Source organism: Centruroides sculpturatus, unplaced genomic scaffold (assembly GCF_000671375.1).
Source record: "Centruroides sculpturatus isolate CEXI.00-Female unplaced genomic scaffold, Cexi_2.0 scaffold1453, whole genome shotgun sequence".
Lineage (NCBI taxonomy): Eukaryota > Metazoa > Arthropoda > Arachnida > Scorpiones > Buthidae > Centruroides > Centruroides sculpturatus.
In genome coordinates, this window is record NW_019385723.1 from 104,511 (window position 1) to 127,780 (window position 23,270).

Here is a 23,270-nt window from a genome sequence, read left to right on the forward strand (position 1 = left end):
AATTGTCGGTCAGAACAATTATAAAAGGCAAAGAAAAAATTCTCGAAGCTGTGAAAAATGCTCAATCTTTAAATTCAAGCATCATTCATAAACGTCACGGTATTATCGCTGAGATGGAAACAATGTTAAAACTATGGCGTGATAATCAAGTAAATGTGAAAAATTGTAAAATAATATAGGCCTAATTTGTTATACATATGTATTATCTAAGATTTTATTAAACATTTTTTTCTAAATTATTGTTTTCTTTAGTCTCCAGCCCCAATTAAAAATTATTTGTATGTATTTATATGCGAAATTATAACCCGACTTACGCGGTTATCGCTCGGTCCCACCTATTGCATAAGTTCGGGGTATTACTGTACTAAATAAATTTTTATTTAGAGGAGAAATTATAACCCGACTTACGCGGTTATCGCTCGGTCTCACCTATTGCATAAGTTCGGGGTATTACTGTACTAAATAAATTTTTATTTAGAGGATTATAAGTAAAGAAAATAATTATTACAATCCAAAGCTTAAAATTCACACATTAATTATTATTCTGTTTTACTTGTTAATTTACATTAACTCTAATAATTAAATGCTTTCAGACTAATCAGTCCAATCTCAAAACATTCATTTACAAGCAAAATTCTAGAGTCAAATGTAAAAATAAAAATATCATAGGTTATTGCTAAAGAGACAGGTAGCTTAGTGAGACCTGTTTTTCTTAATATTTCAGCAAATCTGTACATTTTCATCTGTTAACTTGCAAAAACTTGCTAGAAAAAAATAAAACCTTTACATAACCTACCACACCATACATCCTGCACCTATGGAGCAGCTACTACTCCATAGACACAAGTTCATAACTGCAATTTTAATGTTGGCACATAATCCACTACCCTCTACAAATTATCTTTTAAACACAGATAACCTGAAAGATACGTGAAAACATAGTAACAATAATACTGTAATTTTATCTTTAATATCCTAGATTATTAAGTTTTTTCTTCAGAGAAAGCCATTTCACTGAAGAAAAACACCTGCACCTGGCAACCTCCAAAAAAGGGGGAAAAACACTAAATTTTTTCCAAAACCCTTTCCCTTATTAAAATTAATTTTTTTTTATATTTATATTGTGTTGTATCTTCTATTTATATACTACTTATGAATTGACAGTCACATACGATGGAACATATAAAAAGCTTTTTATATGTTCAACATGGCTACTTCTGAAATTAAATCCAGAATGTGCCACTGTTCTAACATCTAACGTTTTTAGAAAAATGACATCAACACAACAATTCTAACACTGCAACAAAAGAAAAATAAAATAAAATATAGAAAAGAATAAGTCCATTTTTTTCTATATTTCTCTTTATACTACTTCTTAGTATGGTATATAGAGGGTAGTTCTATTTCACTTCATAAATAATCTATCTGTATATATTGCTTGTCTTTATTTTTGACTCTTCTAATGTAATCTCATTTAAATATAAATAATTACAGTTTTAATAAAACTATACATATTTCTAATTTCTGCAGAAAGTTTGTTAAAAAAATTTTTTACAAAAAATAAAATTGCTATTGAAAAAAAAAAAAAAAAAAAAGGCTTGTCTTCCTGATTTATGAAAAAATAAATAATTAGCATAAGAAAGCAATTGATATTTATTATAATGTTTTTTTCTTTTACATTGTTTAATTTTACATGATTTTGGTATCTGTGAAACAATATTTTAAACAACTTATATAAGGACATTTATATATACAGTAAGACTATACTTAATGTGGGGAATGCGTTCCTAGACGACAAAGCGCTAAGCCAAACAGCGTTAAACGAGGTCATTTTAACACATAGTAAATAGGGATAGGGGAACATGTGACCAAAAATAAACAAATTTTACTATAATTTCAAGTTATTTTTATTAATTTGAATAATAATATATGTTAAATAATGCAAACATATGCACATAGAAATATAAAGTTCATTTTTTGTGATGAAGGCCCTAGCTCTTCTGAAATTCTTGGTTTTTTGTGATAAAGTCATGTACAGTAGAGCGTCGATTATCCAAAAGAATTCCAGTCAGCAAATTTAAATTTTCGCCAGTGCTGTGGCGCTGCAATCTTTGGCTATGTCTTGGACTACTCAAATATTTTAAATTTTTGATACTAAATTAACTTCTGAAGTATAATTTTTTATTGTTTTTATATTTTTCAATATATTTATTTTGTTTGTACAAAATAAAAAAATAATTTTTAACGATACAACAGTCTTCGTTAGCTTAACATTGACGAAAAATCAACGCAAAGCGACACGCAATGGAGAAAAATTTCAGCATGGGATAGGTTCATGTATTTTTTCGTACATAATCGGTTATCCGAAATATCGATTTTCCGAAAAACCCCAGTCCCCAATTGATTTGGATAATCAATGCTCTACTGTAGTTTTATTTGTCGTTTGTTTCTTTCCTTAAGCAAACGTCGATAGCAGAAGATTGCAAGTAGTAAGCATAATAATACACTACAAAAATTTATATTCTTGTTTCATATGAAGTGAATAAAGTATATTAATTCATCATATTAGTTAATAGCATAATAAAATTTTGATTTCAAACAACTGTTTGATATAATGTGTGATAATTTCATAACGAATAAACATACATGCGTAAGTGTTATATAGAATTGTACAGAACAGTATTCTACATCTTTCTGGCTCATTGCCAGCAAAAATCTAGGTAACTAAACAATGTTAATTTTGACAAAAAATTTCAAATTATCAAGTTTAAATGCCAGTTTTGATATATATTATTTTTTTTCTTATAAATTTTTCTAATAAAATGTATTGAAAAATATATTTAAAACTAAAGATATTAATAAATGTATGTGATTTTTTTCATATGAATATAATCATAATTTGATTTTTGGTGAATTTTTTAAATAATATCGCCTGACTGACCTATATTGCCTTAGGACAGTTTACAAAATTAACATAAACAAGATGGCAGTGGTAAAGGGTTAACTACATAATTTTTCAACAGTATAATTTTCCTGGAAATTGTAAAAGAAAATATTTAAAAATTTTATTTGTTGATATATAAATACTCACCAAATAACATGTGACTGTATCTCCCTGAATAAAAGGTGCTCCATAATCTTTGAATTTACAATTGGTCGAAGCTTTACCTGTTCCACCATAACCATATGAATCTGGTTCTTCACCTAAAAGTAAATTGTTAGAAAAAAATTAACACAGAAAAATTTACATAAAAAATTATTTACGAAATCATTTATTAAATATATAATTGTATCCTTCAATACAATGGATTTATATAATTATACCAAGCTGCATGGAAGTTTTTTCTAATGACCAACCAGTACGAACGACATGAGGATTTATTTCTTCTGGAGGAAGATGACTTACATCAAGTTGTTGCATTACCTGAAATTTATGCAATTTGATATTTAATTGCGTATAATAAAACATAGTCATATCTGAAAAATATCAAAAATGTAATAATACTGTTATTAAGTTGTAATAATTATTATTATTTCTCCATTACACATTCTACTAAATTTATTTGATACTTCAAGATTATTTCTTTTCCTCCACATTTTTGATAGATAAGGAATGAATTCCATAATGCAAAATCTATATGAAAAAAAAACCTCTCTTTATATTATTATTTTCCACTTTTTTGTGTAAGTGAGTAATTTGACAGATGCTGATCAACTTTTCATTTATATTCACTGGCATATTGCTTTTGGTAAGCTTTATGGTCTCAAACATATCAGTCCCATTAGAAATAAGAGCACCTGCCAATTATAGTGACATGTAATAATTATCTGCAGTGAGACTATAACCTTTATTTGGAAAGGGTTTGATTAGTGTCATTACTACTTGTGTTGAAATAGGAGGGTTGTTATAGTTACTGTCAAACTTAGTTTCCTTTCTTGTATACATTATGAAATCCTGCATGTATGTAGATTTTGATTCACAAATCATGTGATATTTTATTCCAAATCAAGTGGTGTATATATTATACCCAGCCAAGTCATCTTTTGAAAAGAATAAGACTTTTGTCAGTTGCAATATCTTTTTCAGAAGCATTTACTGTCTTGATTTTAGTTACTATTTTTTCATAAATAAACTAAATTTTATAAAATTTAGGCTAAGGATAACTTTCACAATCATATTCATCATCATTTATAAATTGCAGGTATTTTTTTATTTGACAAAATCTTCAATATGATGATGTTTTACTAAAGAATGGAGTTGCAACCACTGAATTTTGACTAATACATTTGTTCATCGGGTTTTCTTACAATGCTAAAAAGAATTTGTATTTTTAGAATTTGTATTCCTAAAAATATTTATTTCATTCAACATTTATAAGCACCGATTTTGTTTTTCTAAGTCAGTCATTTCTCCTGGCTTCTGTTTGGCATTTATATTTGTCCATGCAACAATAAATTTGATCATATCATTGTCCACAAAACACTCAAAATAATGTAAAATATTTTCATATTTATCAGAAACAATGAATTTCAGCATTTTCTGTGAAAGGAGAAGCAGAGCATGGCAGATGCAAAGGTATGGGATCATCCCCAATCACTTTTACCCATTCCCTGGCATCAGGCAAAGTTTTGTCACAAGCTTTCTTCATCTGATGACATATATTCACCATCATCTTCATTTCCACAATCAACCAAATTTTCATAACTATCACTAGTATATTCCACATCACTCATCATGAATGTTAGGGTAAATAATAAATGTCTAAATAATGATTATTTCTGCAAAAGCCCTCCAACCAAATCAAAAATATTTTATAAATAACATGCCTCCTTTTGATTAAAACATACACTAAACACAAATCATAATACAGTAGAGCCTCGAAAACTCGGCCTAATGTGAACCAAAGGGTGGCCGAGTTTGTGAAAATGCCGGGTTATCGGGAATGGGGTTTAAAAAAATAAGTATGAGTGTTTCCTCAGAAAATACTGTACTGTACTTGTATGTATTGTTTACTTGAGAATACAACAGAGAATAAACTGCCCAAATACCCTTAAACAAAGGAAAAGTAGCGTACGTCCTTTATGAAGGCATAGAGCCTTTACTACATGAAAATGAAAATTAATGAATACACTGTGTATAGTAATTTACCTGATAAGACAGACCTCAGAAAAATACTTTATGAGGCATAAAGCTGTCTTTATCATGAAAATTAATTAACTAAGGATTTTTTTTTTGCCCTGCCAGGGTGTGGCCGAGTTATCCGGAGTGCTGGGTTATCGAGTGCTGAGTTTTCGAGGCTCTACTGTATTAATAATTTGATTGTATTTACATACTGATAAATAAAGTATGATTTTTGCAAAAAAGTTTAGTATATATTTTATCTTATAAAAAGCATTATTATTATATATAATGCTAAGTAATTCGTTATAATTGTAAAAAAGCAAATGTACACAAAAGTAATTATTCATATCAGAAAACATCAAGGACATTCATAATATATTCTAAGTACAGCCATCTATTGATCAAAATGTAAATTAATCAATTTGTTAGTGATTAAGAGACCTAGTAGAACAGTGAATGAATCAATTTGGTAAAATAAAATTATGCATTAAAAATTTGGAGCATCAAATGAGAAAGACTCGAGATTATAAAAAATGTACATTTTTATTTTTCTGAGTACATCTGGGAAAATAAGGAAAAGGATTAATTTTTTTAATTAATAATATAATTACCTCTTTCTAACCTGTTNACTTACATATTTCGAATTTAAAGTTTTTACGAGCTGCATTTTCCATCAGAGATTCGAAAAAAACCTGAAGAAGAACCGGTTAAGGGTTCAAAAACGTTAGTTTTGATTCGTTTTGGATCGTTAAGAGTTAGTAGACACACCGGTAACAGGTTAGAAAGAGGTAATTATATTACTATTCTCCGGTGTTGCAGTAAAGATGAGTAGTCAATTTTTTAATTAATAACAAACATTCCAAAAAATAACAAAACATTATGTAACTAGCAGATGAACCCAGCGTTGTTCAGGCAAAAAGATTAAGATTATTAGATTATAGCCGATCTTACCCGTTTTCAATGGGTACAACAATTAGGTCCCCCTCTTCCAAGACTAATTAGAGAATTTTTAGATGGGTCTAAAAATATATTCGATTTTCCACAAAAATGCAAAAAACTGCATCTAAAATAGTATACTAGAAGCCAAATTCTTCAGGGTACTTAACCCTCTCCATCTTCCCTTTGGGAGGGAATTTCAAAAAATCCCTTCTTATTGTGCAGTACATTCTCATGATGTAACCTAACTGCATTCCAAATTTCAACTTTCAACTCCTAACCGTTTGGGCTCTGCAATTATTATTATCATCAACCCATCTTGATTATATTATATGATAGTAACATGAGATATTATTTTACAAAATAAATCAATTTAAGCTATAGATCTACTCTCAACATTACACATTTAATTTCAAAAAACATTATTAAATACAGTGGTACCTCGGTATACATCTGCTTTAGAATACGTCAAATTCGAAATACGTCCTGTTTGGACGAAACAAATTTTGCTCAGTATACGACTTAATTCAATTATACATGCCATCTATGAACAAGTAGCACTATCGGTGTACTAAACCAGACTAGATGTTCGCGGTGCCACGGTTTATAACTTTGTTAAATTTCTTCTGATTTTAATTTGTAAGTAAAATTTTATTATTTTTATTAATCATGAATTGCAAAAAGGCAACAGAAAAATAAAAAAATGACTAGAATCACAACGGAACTGAAAAAAGAGATTGTTGAGAAATATGAAGGTGGCATGCCTGTTCGAGATTTAACTGTTGCATACTGTATTCCATGAACGACAATATCGGCATTAGTGAAAAATAAAGATATTATTAAATCTGCTAATGTTTTGAAAGGGGTTAAATCAATTTCTAAACATTAGATAATGTTGAGAAATTGCTTTTGCTTTGGATAACTGAAAAACAGTGTGCTGGCGACAGCGTATCAGAAGCAATTATTTGCAAGAAAGCTAAAAAGATGCACGCTGATCTCATGAAAAATCAAGCAGGAACTAGCCAGGAAAGCGAAGTGCTTAAAGCCAGCCGTTTTTTTACATGAGAATGGCTTAATCATTTTTACATTACTTCTTATGGGAAAGGTTGGTTTGGTATACGTCCTATTCAGTATAAGTCCAAACATCAGTATACCGAGGTTCAACTGTACTTAACATAAAAAAATTATAAGCATTGTTGTACTCATTGTTCTCTAATAAGAAATTATGATTATGACTGAAAACTCATATAATAAGCTTCTTTTGAAAAACTAATTATTTACAAAAATATTTCCTAGTTTATACAATAAAACAATTTTAATATTAATAATTAAATTAAAAATTATTATCATCATATTACCTTAACTTCGTAACACACTTTGCCTTGTAGTGCACCATGTGTTGCACGAGCTCCCGCCCACATGAAAGCAAAACCTTCCGTAGTTAAAGGTTTTGCCGAAAACTGAGATTTATCAATGATCAAATTCAGATCGGAATTATCTGTAATCAAAATAATATTAAAAAAAAAAGCTAAATTGGCCGTTAAGTTTAAATTTTACTTACATAAATCTAAAGCTATCAAACTATCTTTATGTGCTTCAAACTGTTCAGTTCCACTTCTAGGCATATTTGAATTGAAACTATGATCAGGCCTTCAAAAGAAAAAATTATATCATTGAAAAATTGAAAGCTTCTCTTTAATAATTTTTAATTATCATACAGAAAAGATTATTTCTAAAAGAAAACTGTAAATTATATAGACATTATGTAGACATAAAAGTAACTTTCCATTTCCATAAAAATATTTACATAACATTTATTTTTGTTGTTTAAATATAAAATAATTATTTACCATGATTGCTGTCCCCACTGATCTCTGACAGGAGATCGTGAACGAGATCTTTTACGTTTGTCTCCTCTTCTGTCATAATAGCCTAAAATAATTTGAACTCAATTTAAAACTTGTATTTAAAATAAATACATATAGATGAACTATATTGAAAAACATAAAATGTTTCATCATAAATGAGATTAAACTTTCAACACTAATATAAAACAATATTATGAAAATATACTCCAGAAAAATCAATGAAAAAACCACCACAAACCCAACAAGAAATATTTATTTAATAAATATATGAATGTTTTTGGCCATTTTTAATGGTCACCATCAAATTGACACATTCTAAAAAAAAAAAAAAAACATGAAACAAAACATATATTTTGAAAATGAAGAACCATACATGCAATTGGATAAGTGCCATGCATGTGAAGGCAGCTACTTACACAGTTATAACAAATTAAATAAACTCCACAGAAATAAAAAAACATTAAGAAAATACACANACCCAACAAGAAATATTTATTTAATAAATATATGAATGTTTTTGGCCATTTTTAATGGTCACCATCAAATTGACACATTCTAAAAAAAAAAAAAAAACATGAAACAAAACATATATTTTGAAAATGAAGAACCATACATGCAATTGGATAAGTGCCATGCATGTGAAGGCAGCTACTTACACAGTTATAACAAATTAAATAAACTCCACAGAAATAAAAAAACATTAAGAAAATACACATTAAGCTTTAAACTTTCTTAAGGAGACTTCAAATAAGGATTTCCATGCCAAGGAGATGACATCCGAGTCCTTACAATTTATGGCGGTGGCGAATCTAGCCAATTTATATATCCAATCTCTCAAAAATGTCTGAGGTGGGCTCTATTGGCAGTATGACATAGAAGTCGAGCCTAGTTGAAAGATACTAAGAGCTCATTGTCAGATGTAAAGGTTGTGTATTACACATTCCCTTCTTAATGTCACTTTTCATGCTCCTTCAAGACTTGTTTAATGATTGGATTGTTGCTCTAATGTTTAATGATCAGATTGTCACTGTAATTCCCATTCTTGGTATATACTGTTATCAACACTGGGGATGAAGTATACCAGGAGTATACTTCATCCCCAATATACCAAGAATGGAAATTACAGTGAAAATCCAAGAACCTGCCTATAAGGAAGGTTCTTGGCATTCTTAAGTAACATAGATATCTCCTTGGAAATCACTATCTGAAGTCCTCTCAAGAAAGTTTAATACTTAATGTATATTTTATTAATTTTTTATTTCCATGGAGTTTATTTAATTTACACTAACTGCATAAGCAACCATCTCTGAACGCACAGTAATTATCCAAATGCACATATGGTTCTTCATTTTCAAAATATATGTTCCATTTCTTGTTCTGTTTTTAGAATGTATCAACCTGATGACTGTTAAAAATGGCCAAAAATGTTCATTTCTTCATCAAATAAGCATTCCTTGAAATTTACGGAGTTTTTTCATTGAAAATAACAGTAAAATGCATCCAGTTTTTTGTGTGATATTTAAGTAATACACACCAAATACGTAAAGTGTGTAAAATATCAATAAATTAAAACAAAGTTTATAAAATTTTTATAAATAAAATAATAGTAAATTAAAAACTTAAAATAAATCTTATATAAAAAAATATTGTAGTCATGATTGCCAATGAATTACCATAATGAGTTATGACAACAGAACTCTTACTATTTGCTAAAGGCTGTTTAAGAGTAACTTTTTTCAGTAATACAGTTAGCTAAACAGTTATATAACAAAATTTATAATGTCACTGATAGATAATAGCATTCCTATTTTATTGAGCCAATTTCACATAAACTTTGATAAATATTTTAGTCTAAAATTAACATAAATTATCAAATGATCCAATAAATTTTAACATAATTATTCATGTACAGCAAAGCGTCAAAAATACAAATTTGACCATCAAAAAATAGATGATATCCCACTTCGGTGGTAGCTTCATTATCTTTTTAGTATTGTGTTGTTGATGTTCTAACATTCATTCAAAATTGTTTTATTTTAAAATTATAATTAGTGTATTTTTTTCTAAAATGTAGTGATTCTATAAATTACACTTTTCTATAAATTACACTTTGAATCTTTATAAGTATTCTTACATTTCTTGGGAAATACTGATTTGAACTAATTAGTCTAGATTTGAGTTAATAGTTGTAAGTTGGAGTAACAAACTCAAAAAGACACTGAAGATATCTGAACTTCATAGCCATCCAATGTATTTTTTCAGTGGCTAAATATCCATTAAAAGCAAGCACTGTTTAACAAAATCTGAATGTCATTTTATTTTATTCTATTCACATCTATACACAAAGAATCCAATGTTACTCTGATTAAGAATAAAAAAACTTCACTGAAGCCTTTTTGTGGATATGTACAACCTTCGCATTTCAAGAGTCAACTCTATCTATATTTTCTGTCATATTGCACTTTTGAAGTTTTTCAAGAAATGGAGAAACTTCAAGCCACAGAATGCAACATTTATATATTTTTTTATTTTTTATTTTTGGGGTTGAGAATTTAGACCTAAGAAAAAATTCTATCTACTATTGAAATCATGGTATATAATGGTGGCATTGGTTAAATTGAATCTAAAATAAATTATTTAAAAGTGCATTCTACAACACAGATATCTGATTTTTCTTCCCCAAACTGGGATAGTGTCCAACATTATTTAATAGGTTTTGATGTGAGTCAAGAGAAATTTGAATGTTTTATCACCTGTAACAATTTAATCATTTCTGGTATACTGGAATTGGAAGAGGAGGATGATAAACTCAAGAGGCCTACAGTTTTTGAACTTTATTTTTGAAAAGTTAAATGTTTCTAGTGTTGATCTAGAGAAATGTTACAGACTTGGTTACAATTTTCAGAACAAAGATAATATAATTTTTGGTGTGTGGCTAACAAACTTAAATGTACTGGTATTTTTATTAATGATGATTTACCATCTTTAATGAGCAAATCCAAAAGAATCATTAGATAATTTGTGAGAAATTGCAGAAAAAGAGATGTTGCGGTCATGAACTACTTCCCAAAACGATGTGAAGAAGCTGGAACATGCATGTAGAAGGACAAGAAGACACAAAGGAAGAAACATTCACTTTCGGACTAGATGTCCCAGTGTCCATATGGAAGAAGCCACACTCCATACTTTTTATCTTGTATCACAAAAATTATTTATATTGGTGTCAGTGTTATAAATAAATGTTATATTTTATTGTTTATGCCAAGTTGGGACTTCCCAACAGGAACAAGTTTTATTTTTATGTAATTCAATTATGTTACTAATTAAGATCTTTACATATGACTTTATAAATAAAATAATGATAGAAAAGAAAAAAAAAAAAAAAAAAAAAAAAGAANAAAAAAAAAAAAAAAAAAAAAAAACACGAGATTGACATAAAAATCTAAGCTATCAGATTGTGTCCTGGAATTGTGTGGGTGTAAGAAATGAACTCACTTCTTTTTTGGCAATGTATGCTTACTTTTCAAGTTATATTCTTATTGAAGACCTGGTGAGACAAAAATACTATGATATACCCTCAGAATCTTTGAAATTTACAATTTTGAAGAAGCAGGATTTCGTGGAAAAAATAAAGATAAATTATATGGGATGCTTTTGATTCATAATTCTACTTTTCCCTTGTGTTAAAATGAGGTTAGTTTTTTGCGATCTTGGAGTTGACATTTAATAATAAAAAAATTTTTAAGTTGTTTTATACATTTAAGAAAAGATTCATGTAGTGGTATCAGAAATTGAAATTGCTGTTAAACATTTAAATGTGGTTATGCCAATTGATGACTTTAATTTCAGAATAGAGAGAACCTTCAATTTCAAGCAAACTTTACATGGCAAGATAGTGATGGCATCAGTCAAATGGAAGTGTTTGGAATGTGGTTAATAACCAATAGAAGATGTAATTTTTAAAAACTTTTGTGAAAACTTTGGCTAAGATTTTTAAATGGTACAGGATGTTACACCTGAAGGAGGTTCTATTATAGACTGGTTTTAACTCAGATCAATTCTTTATCAGTACTGGATAAGAATTACAGCAACCACCTTCATATTTGTGTTGAATTGGATATAAATCTGAAGAAAGACAACTCATATGGAAATAATAATCTTAATATTGTTAAATGGAAGATTGTTTTGGAGAAAGAACAACAACTTCTTAAATAAAATTGTGGAATGGCATATCAAACAGATCACTAATTAGTGATATATTGGCTGATTTACATACTAAACGTATTAGATGAATATTTTTTAAATAAAGTTAAATTTTGTATTAATAATTTTACTTGGTTTGATGTATTTACAATGTAGTTTAGTCATTTTAAAGAACAAAGCTTTAAATGCCCCAAGATATGCTAAATCTGATGATAGAATGGTCATTGAAAATTTCTGAAAAATTCAAAATTTATCAAAAAAATTTAATTTTAGAAATAATAGACAATTTTGGATAGTTATCTAACGCTTTCGGTCTAATTCATAGATGTTCTTCAGGATTGATGTAAAAAATTTGAACTTTCCCAACGGTAATTCCAACAATGCACGTTCTACAATCTTCTGAAATTCGATTGCAAATAGACAATTTTGGAAGATTACTTTTTCAAAATCAAGGAATAGATAGTCCCATGCCTCAGCTAGACTGGGTGACTTTTTCTAAAATTTTTCCAACCCTTACAATATTTTCCTCATTTAGAAGTGTATAATTCTTGTGTTAACTGATACTATAATATTTTGAATTTATTTCTAAATCCAAAATTTGAGGTTAAATTGGCATCATCATCATCTATACAGGATGGATCAATCCCAGGTACTTATGGTGTATATGTAGTTTTATAAATATACACCTCAGCTAGTCAATTATTTAGTTGTTATATTTAATAAGATCTTTAAAAAGATGGTAAATATTCTCCCACCTAAATAAAAAATTTTGCAAATTTTTCAACTTAGAAAAAAAAAAGGTTCTTGAAATTTACCACAAAATTATAGGAAGGATTTCTGAATTAGAAAAAAAATAAGGAAAGCTTTGTGCTTTTTTTTTTGTAGATTAACATGCTGCTTTTAATTCATTAAATACAGGTACATCAAAAAGTATATGAGATATCTCTATTTAACAAATCTTAAAGATCGAAGTTATAAATTTGTGAATTGCCTGGTTCAATTATACACTAATTCTGAAGCTTTTGTTTCTGTAAATGTTAAATTATCAAAGTTTTTTTATATGCTAAAAAGTGTTAGGCTGGTTTCTGCCGAGCCCAGTCTTGTTTAATTTATATTTGAGTTTGCTAGAAAATTTATTACACCAGATACTTTGGATAAATATGGATAAAACAGAAATCAAGTGACAGTCCTATACAGATGATTTTGTGGTCTTAACAGACTCCCCTATGAATTTACAAAAAATGATCTCTGTTTTTGTCTAATTACATGTCTAGGATTCAACATTCTAAGATTTTTATGGAATAACTTAAAAATAGAGCAACATTTCCTACTGAAAAATTGCTCCAAGTTTGCAAGTCTAGTAAACTGGTTCATTGGTCTGATAAATTAAAGCTATTTGAGGCATTAATTCCAACTCTGATATTATACAGATGATAAGTGTGGGGATTTGAATGGACAGAGAAAGAAAACAGAATTCAGTTAGATTTTATCAAACAGCTTCACTCAATTAAAAGATGAACCCTCCTCTTATTTGGTATATCTGGAGTTTCAGAGATTACCACTGGTTTTTAATGTTATAAAATCCATTTTTGTGCTGGTTTTGTAAACAGCCCAAAAATGATTTAGTAAGAAAAGCATGTGGCTATCCCAGGAGTGGCCAACAGTTTTTGCCCCCAGGCCGAACCAGAGGCTGCCCTAGCAAGATTTTGAGATGGTGCGAGATCTCATTGTGGTGTCACCTTGTAGAGACTAAATTGTATATAGAGATTACAGATACATTTTTCACATTATCATGCATTATCAATACTCTATGCTGTACCTAAGAGATTTGTAATGGAGAGTTAACTCTAAATGCGCAGTGAGTTTTTTTTATTTTTTTTTAGGTGCCAGAATTTTTCATTGAGCTATTCAGACTTGAGTAGCTAATATTGAAAGATTAATCGCAGACCACATAAATTCATTAAACGGGCCATATGTTGGCCATGCCTGGGCTATCCACTTCTTTAATTTTACAACTATAATTTGGCTTGGGGAGCCAAATTTAAATTGATATGTGAAAAATTTGGTTTTCAGGATCAGTTACTAGAACTGGATGAATCTGTTGGTACTGAATTATTGGTACAGATGGGCAAAACTTACTTATTTAGTTTCAAGAAGAAAGCTTTTAATTACAAGTATAATAATTAATATACGAATGTTTTTTGTAAATGGAACTCTTAGAATTACCTTAACAAAGCAAATTTTTTGCTTTAATACTATACTACATACACATTGCAATTCTTTAAACTAATGCTGTCTCTGGTAATGAATTATTGTGCTTTTTATAAAAAAGTTTGTAGTTGTAGTAAAAAGTAAAAAGTTTACAGTTTGGTGTATTTCACATTTTCATTTCTTGCAATGCTTTAATTAAAGGAAAATTATTTTGGTAAAACTTTTTGTCATCTCATGATTTTTGTACTGTACATTATGCTGCAATTCTAAAAACTATATTTGAATATAAAGATTTTTGTAAAATTGTAATTAATTTTTCTCTTGTTTCAGCCATAGTGCAGTATTTCTGTACAGTTTATATTTTATCATCATGTTTAAGTTTATATTACTGAATCAACCTATACAACATGCAAAAGTTAGGTCCCAGAAAAATCATGATGATAAGATTATATTATAACTGCATCATAAGTAGTGCCTCAAAAAAACAACCACAACTGGAGAATTAAGTCAATTAAAAACACACAATAAATTCCAGCAAAAATTTAAAAAATCAAAAATGTTTAGATCCCTTTGATAGAACTGCTTCAGTTGCTTACAATGTATAAAAAACAATAAACAGAGTAGTCAAATATATAGGCAGTTCAAAATTTTAAATAACACAAATGAGTACAAAACCATATGACTATAAATTTTAAATCATAAAATTACAAAAATCACATATTATTTATAAACTGGATAAAATTAAAATAAAATATAAGCAAAACAAACTAGCAGCAAGTCAGTTTTTATGGTTATAATTCATATGAAGATTTCCATATGGTGGAAAATGAGTCCACATCACAAAGGTTAATGCAACCTTGCACTCAATTTGTTTTATAAACTTCAAGAACTTCCAAATACTTTAGATTATATAAGATGGTTACTAGTTGTGATCTTGAAATCTTCCCACAGTACCTCTACATCAGGCTCTGCTGCTTAAACAAAAAGAGCAATACTGATTATACCATTTCTTACAACCCATTTGTGTTCCTTCATTCTAAAGTTGAGATTCCTGGCTTCCACATGTCAAATCTGCTTGTGTATAGTTGTCACACATAGATATTGAATAAATGCCAAACTTACAAGAGAAATCATTGGTTCCTTGTCATTACGCAGTATTCTGAAAACCATATGATTGTGTGTTTGTATGTAATATAGAGATTGTGTTTTTCACAATCTGTATGTATACAGTTGAAGGCAAGGTTGTTATTCAAAATAACTCTTTCTATTTTATGTTTGTTGCTCTCTATACATGTTTCAAAAGAATTCATTCAAATTTTCTACAACAGATCTATATACTGTAAACAGTTAAACCTCAATGAATCATCTTTCTAAATTGTACCCAAAGGCAGGAATAAATCATTGGGAGCTACAGAGAAAAACTGAAAAAATTGTAACTGGTATTTTTCCCTTTTCCAGCTAGCACAAGGCTAGTTCAAGTGAAAAAAACTTAACAGTAATCTAAATTTATGTGATGAAAGCAAAAACATATATATACTGCATATGTGCACTGCTGACTAACCAAGAGAGCTTAGCCACTTCATAGCCTCCTGTTGTTACAGCTCTTCCCTTAAAAAATGCTAATAAATACTTGCAAATGGATCTTCCAAAATAAATGAGTTTCTGTCTTGGCAATAACTGAGCATTGTCACTTTCTCTCCATATCCATGCAATATGACATTATTTTCTGACATGTGGTGAAAAAAGTGAGGTACTCAGACCAGTCACTACTTGAGCTCAAAGGTCATCAGACATCATCAAAAGAAGAATGAAGTGCAGGAACCACACATGCATATTTTATTTATTTATTTTTATAAGAAATGCAAGAATTTTATTCTACTAAGTGTCATATTTTAACAGCTTATTTTGTGTTACTATACCTTAACTTCTTAAAATTTAAAAAGTTAAAATGTATTGATATATATCTGACAAATCTGATTTACTTATTATTATATTCTTACAATTTTATTAATTCAAAAAAAATAGCAACAGAACAGTTTTGATAGCAGCTATAATACATATTTACATGTTACTGCCAAAGAATTTCATACTTATCCAAGATAATTGAGGTTAATCATCATAACTATATAAACAGGATTAAGAAATTAAATACTGTAATTATTTCACTCTCTCCTTTAAAATAAGGTCTAACATAGAAAAAGTAACATTATACAGATATAACATCTACTGATACCCGATGCTTAGCAAATAGACACCCACAACTGCCGTAATTAATTGGGCTATAATTTGGAAATATTAATTATGAATTACAAAATTATAATTATTAAATTTAATACAAAATAGCACCTAACACTTCCCTCTAGTGCCAAATTTATTTGTAATTCATAATTAATATTTCCAAATTATAACTCGATTATTTACGGCAATCATAGGTGTATAAAAATAACATTTTTTATTGCCTAAAAGATTTATTAAGATAACTTTAAAAAATCAGTGAAGTGGTTGTCTTGATAATGATTAATGAGAAATAAAAATAGTTAAAAGTTAACATATCTCTTTTATTTTTATTCTCTGATCAATCTTAGTTAAAATCTAAGATATTTATTTTATATACTTTGCAAAGAATCACCTTTCATTTATATGAACATTGCTTTCTCCTCTATTACCTACCAAAATTTTGATATTTATTTATAAGAAAAGTATTATTGTGTAATACTACACACCATATTCATATTTTTAAGTTAGTTAATTGATACTGATCTTAAAATTCAAATACTTTGTAGGTCACATTTACTTATAGTATGGCACTAATACATTATGAAACTTTTAATTTAAAAAATATAAAAATGCAAATTTGTATCTTTACTTTAAATTTGTATGTTATCTTTTAAAGCCAAACTGCTATTTTATATGTAGCCTTAAAAACATTCAATAATAACTATAATAAGTAACTATTAAAAATATCAAAATATGCTTCAGTGTCAATTTTTTAAAATTTTAATACAGGTAACCCCATGGAAGTTACGTTCCAAAAAACTGCCATGTTATGCAAACCCGTGTTATACAAAACAAAGAATTAGTGCAAAAAGGGGATTAGGTTCCAAAAATTAAAAAACATGCTGTTAAATCCTTATTTAAATTGAATTTATTATTCATTTTTTTCATAGGTAAAATACTTATTTATTATTTAAGTAAATATTTTACCAGAGGATTATTCATCCTACATGATGATCTCAGCATGAGCATCATCAACTGATAACAGTTTTTGGGTGCATTCGTTAATAGCGGTCACTCTGCAATGGGAGTGCACTGCTGTTTATAGGCATTTAGAAATAATGGCGAAAGAAAGATGGCGGCACCTGCACTATCGATAGTATCATGATGGAGGAATCTATAATTCCAAAATGATCTTTAGAGGCAAAAGAAGGGTCGCAATTGTAAAATTTAACCATTAAATGGATTATTGTTGAAAGAGCATTCAAAGTAGCCATGAAAACAATTAGAATGCTCGCGCAGAGTTACGCAGAAGTATAAAAGAATGCACCCTTTATTATATTTCATGTTGTACGAGGGTTTTACCCAATTCCCAAACCATGTTAGAGTGAACTCGTGCTATAAAACCACAGTGTTATACGGGGGATGTTCCCAGTTCTCGAACTGTGTTAGAGTGAATCTGTGCTATAGAAGTTCTGTTTTATACGGGGTTACCTGTACAAACTAAATTATCAAAAACTGAAAGATACGTAAATGAAAAATTTATTTTGTTTTATTTTGAATATTTAAATCTATTTTTTAAAGTTAAAACATAGCAGTGATAATTTTTAAGGAAATAAAACTGAAAAAATACTTGGAATAAAATGTCCTTCAGAGAAAATATAGCAAATATTTTAAATAAAATCAATACAATGATTCTTTGTACAATTTCATGAATATTTGTTACTAACTCATGATATAATTTTCATCTTTTCATTATTACTATTACTGCTTTTTATTTGACTTTTACAATTTATTTTCATCATTGTTTCAGTTACTTCTTTTTACTGAACTACTGCTTTTTATGCATTTAGACATTATAATACAGATTTCTCTTATGAAAGAATTGTTTACAATTAATTTATTTAAGACTGACCTTACTTCCAAAGTACAATTATCCCATATTTAGTCTGTCACTTTTCTACTCCGAAACTACATTAAGTCACTGTTGCTCATCTACTGGCCATAAGCCATTCAGATGTTTAGCTTTCACATTGGTAATAATTGTATGACAAAACAAAATTCCTTAACAGAATCATTTTAAGAATTTAAGCTCCAAGGTTACTGTTTAATTCTCAAATAGGAATTATTAAATCATTCATATGCACAGCCTCATCCTGTGACATTATTTTTTCATCACTGAATGTCTATTGTGTTATATTGTTTCTATATGTGGCATACAGAATCTAAATATCTTGAAGTAAACACTTTGCTAATATGTAATATGCAAACTGCTGACTTATCTTATCAGTCTAGACATTGTGTATGATAGAATGGAGTAACATTAAAAGTTGAAGAAATTTTCTCATGGAGGCACAGGTTACCAATCCCTGCTCTAGATTATCTGAACTATATGAAGAAAATGTCATCCATATAAAAGTCTAGTACCATTTAAATTCTGTATCCAGTAAACGGAATAGGTAAATTTTCTAAAAGTGAAGAGAACAATACATACAACTACCCCAAGTAATAATTTGGAATAAATTTGACTGCAGAGCATATCATTGGGCTGCAATTTGAAAAAATTGTAGACCTATAAATTCTCACTTGTCTATCCATCTATCTGTCTTTCCTTAATCTCAAGAACAGAGTTATATAGATGAAAGACAAGACAGAAATGGAAACCTTAGGGGCAGGAAGTCCCAATTAACTATACAAGAACTTCTGATGCAAACTAGAAGTCACATTATTTCAATTCAAATCTCTTCCCCTAAAAGCAGTTAATAGATGACCAGCACAATTCTATTGTTAAATGAAAAGTATGATGTACAGGGGCAAACCACTACTAATAATTTGAGATGGAAAGCATATATTTTAAATTAAATAAATTAAAAATTTCAGCCCAGCATTGTGACAACATCACAATAAATAATTGTTCATTCCCTTTTCCCTCCTTTTGGCTAGTAACCTTCAAAGTGGACAGGTCATAAACCAATTTGTGATGACTTAATGACTCATTCACAGGTATTTTTGGCATCTGTTTCCCGATTAATGTGATCTCAGATAATCAAGAGTCTACTGTGAATAATTTTACACATACACAACATAATATAATAAGATATACTATATAAACTATAAATAATATTACAGTTTCCAAAATTAAAAATCAGCATAAATTTAATTAAAAGATAGCAATACAAATTTAAACAGCATAAATACATTTGTTTATTGATAATAAATCCTATAAATTCGAATTATTTCTGGCATTTTCTGTTTTGAAGACTAAGATATTTTTATATCTAAATGAAAACTTATAAATAATATAATTGTTTGAACTTGCAAATAAATATACCTAATTATATATGGCTGATCACAATTAATCATATGTAAATTATTTAAAACAAAATATAATTTACATTATATAAAATTGAAGGGAATAACATTATTAAATTTTACATATAAAAGTATAAATATCAGGGCTGTGGAGTCGCGTAAAAATCTACCGACTCCAACTCCAACTCCGACTGTTTTTTACCATCCGACTCCGACTCCGACTAGGGGCAGACTTGTTACCGAAAGAGACCCGGAAATTCTGATGTCATCACGTGACATCAGAATAAATTATTCAATAAATAGAGTTGTAATAAAGATAGAGCGTAGAAACTTTTTATTCCAAAGCTAAAAGACTTCTCTAAGTAATATATAAATATTTATTCGATAGTTTTTACTTTTCCGGCTGTTATAGGCCTGTATAACAGAGGAAAAGTGTAGCGCTCGGTCAAAAAATGACCCCTCCCAAATTTTTACATTTTTGGACTCGGGACACCTTGAAATTTTGAGATATGCAAAAGATTCGAGGTTTTTTCTATATGTGTGGATGTTAGACTGTGTGCGGGGGGCATGATTTCGTTCACCCTGTTTGAAGCCTAATAATTTCTGTGGTCAGAGTGGTCAGAATCGGAGTCGGATGGTTTAACACAGGAGTTAGTTATTTAAGTCAAAGTGGTTGAACTAAATCGTGTCCCCATATACATTCTAACATCTTAGGCGAGAACATCTTAACGGGTTTTACTGTACTATTATAAAATGGCAAAAAAGCTTACTTTGAGGGTAAAGACGAGTTTTATTTTATTTTTTTAAATTTTGAACGCTAATAACGAGTAAAATATTCATTAAGAGATATGACACATGACCACTTTTATGTCTTCACCCTGTCGACCTTTAATTAAGAACCAAAATTTAATAGTATTAATGCCCCTTTATACGCAAGCTACAGTGCCACATTTCGTTTCTTAAACTTTACCCATTCTGAGATATTGTTTAATATCTCAGAACAGAAAATAAAGAAATTAAACAAATTAGACGCCAACACACACGCGCGCGCGAATTTTTCCCCTTTATTGACTTTTTTGAGGGGGTTCGGGAGGTCTCCAAACGTGTGGATTTGCAAAAAAATAAAAAAAAAATAAAAAACTTGGAGGGTCAAATTTGACACGATTCCAATACTTTTCCGTTTTATATACATAACAAGCTGGTAAGTAAATAGGAGTCGGAGTCGGCGGATTTTTTGACGACTCCGACTCCGACTCCTGCTAAAACATCAAAACTCCACGACTCCGACTCCACAGCCCTGATAAATATACAAAATTTAATGCAAAAATCTTTTATAATAAAACCTTTTTAAAGAAGTTACCTTGATTCATCTTGTGATTAATACTATGTCAATAAGATCAATATCTTCAAAATATCTATCTAAAATTAAAAAAGGAATTATTATTATTAAAAATAAAATTATAACTAAATTTTATTTTAAAAATCTTAAAATTATTCATAAAATAAAACTTATTTTCAACAGCAATACTCAAATATTAAATCTGCAATTTGTTTTATCTTCTATTTAATATAATTTTACACTTTTCAATTGATGCATTCACATTAACATACTATTTTATGATATACTCTCAAATTAATTTCTGAATTAGCCAGTATATTGAAGATTATTTACTAATTATCTATACTATATCTATATCTATATATATATAAAAATGGATGTGTTTGTGCCTATACGTCACTCTGCAGCCAAAACTACACATCGCACATGAATGGTGTTTGTGTATGGTAGTAATTCAAAGTCTCCCATCGTGCACTATAGTGGTTGCATCTTAATAGCTATAAGAGTGTGAGAGATATGGGTTTCAAAGTGGTTGACTTCAAAAATGTGTGACGCTTCAATGAGAATGTTCTAGTTTTTTCTAGAAAGTTCCAGAACCTAGAGATGAAATTTGATACATAGTTAGGGTACATCATGAAAACGCACACTAAGAAAGGATTTTTCGAAATTCCCCTTAATTCAAAATTCGAGGGAGGAGCATTAAGGCTTAACCTGAAGAACGGCTTCTACTGTACTATTTTAGATGCAATTTTTTGTTTTTAATTATGTTTAGTCTTCATTGAGAACTTAGTGGTATAAATTGATAACATTTCAGACATTGTTATAAATATTTTCATATTTTCATTTGATTCTCAGCAATTCTCATCATTCTTAGTGGTAGGTGTTAAATAAAAATTACTATGTTTGTTGAAATATTCAATGTAAATAGGGTTTGCTTGCAAAATCTGCACGAGCGAAGCCTCAAGTAACAGCTAGTATAAATATAATTAGTTACTATACTTTTCTGACCGTGTCATTTAATTGAAACTGTAGCTTGCAGAATTTAGAGTCAATGTTTGTTACAATTAACTTTTCTGTATATAATCTTAACAGTAATATAGTTATTAAAATTAAATTATTAAAACTAATTGTATTATTAGCAAGGCTTGTAGATCCTCTGCAATGCAAGATTTATAGGCCTTGATAATAACAGATATTGCCAAGGCATCACTTCTGTTGACTCTGTAATGTGAGGATCTCATAAATGAAAGACATTTTTAAATTGTTAATAAAGCATATATGACATTTAACACAGAAACTAAGATATTCTTTACAGAGGGTTCTATATATTTTAAACCTTAAACTAAAACTATTTTTATTACTGACAATTTTCTTTCATCTTCACAATAACTAAGTCTCAAAATCTGCATTCCTCAACTATCTGAAATTGTGTTTGTTGTGGTGGTTTAACAAGAGTGTAGACAAAAGATTCCCTAATTGTTTTTAGATATCTAACAAGGAGATGGCCAGATGTAATCTCCAATTCATATGAAACTTGGCAAGCATGTAGTTGTAAAAACCAATAGTTCCTTGTCCAAATACTAGGACCCACTTCTGAAGCATTTCCGAAAAATGGGCCTCTGAAAATTGAGTGTTTAGCTTATAAGTCTGGAAGTTATACATATTGTAAGAATGGCAGTAGCCATGTGGATATGATATGATATGTTTAAAAGTGTTAGAAGGCCGAACCTTACGGCATAGCCTTTGAAAAGGAAGGATGAAGAGTTTTAGAGGAAATGAGAAGAGGGAAGAAAAGTAAGGAATGATAGGAAAGTGTGAAGTGGGAACCATGGCGACATCGCGTTCCATTTATTGAGTATACTTTAGTTACAACACATGGGACATAGTCCACAGATAACAGTATGGTCAAAATATATACAGAAAATAAGCCCGCACATGGTACTGCCTCTAGGGAGACAGGGAACGCGAGCAATTGACAGCTATGCACGTGGGCAACCGACACAAGCTGCTGAAAATACCAACCCGGAATGTGCTGGAGTACAAAAGCACAAAGTTACACACGAAA

At 29.2% G+C, this 23,270-nt stretch overlaps 1 protein-coding gene across 1 annotated transcript in view; it reads right to left on the reverse strand.

The window, feature by feature from the left end:
• Positions 1–23,270, reverse strand: part of LOC111641543 (heterogeneous nuclear ribonucleoprotein U-like protein 1) — an 88,501-nt gene that overhangs the window by 36,688 nt on the left and 28,543 nt on the right. Inside the window, exons 3-8 of the mRNA XM_023387718.1 lie at positions 21,227–21,285; positions 7,909–7,990; positions 7,620–7,708; positions 7,417–7,556; positions 3,325–3,424; positions 3,092–3,204 (exon numbers count right to left, since the gene is read on the reverse strand). Coding sequence (XP_023243486.1) covers positions 3,092–3,204; positions 3,325–3,424; positions 7,417–7,556; positions 7,620–7,708; positions 7,909–7,990; positions 21,227–21,236 — 534 coding nt within the window. The 5' untranslated portion in view covers positions 21,237–21,285. The remainder of the gene's footprint in view (positions 1–3,091; positions 3,205–3,324; positions 3,425–7,416; positions 7,557–7,619; positions 7,709–7,908; positions 7,991–21,226; positions 21,286–23,270) is intronic.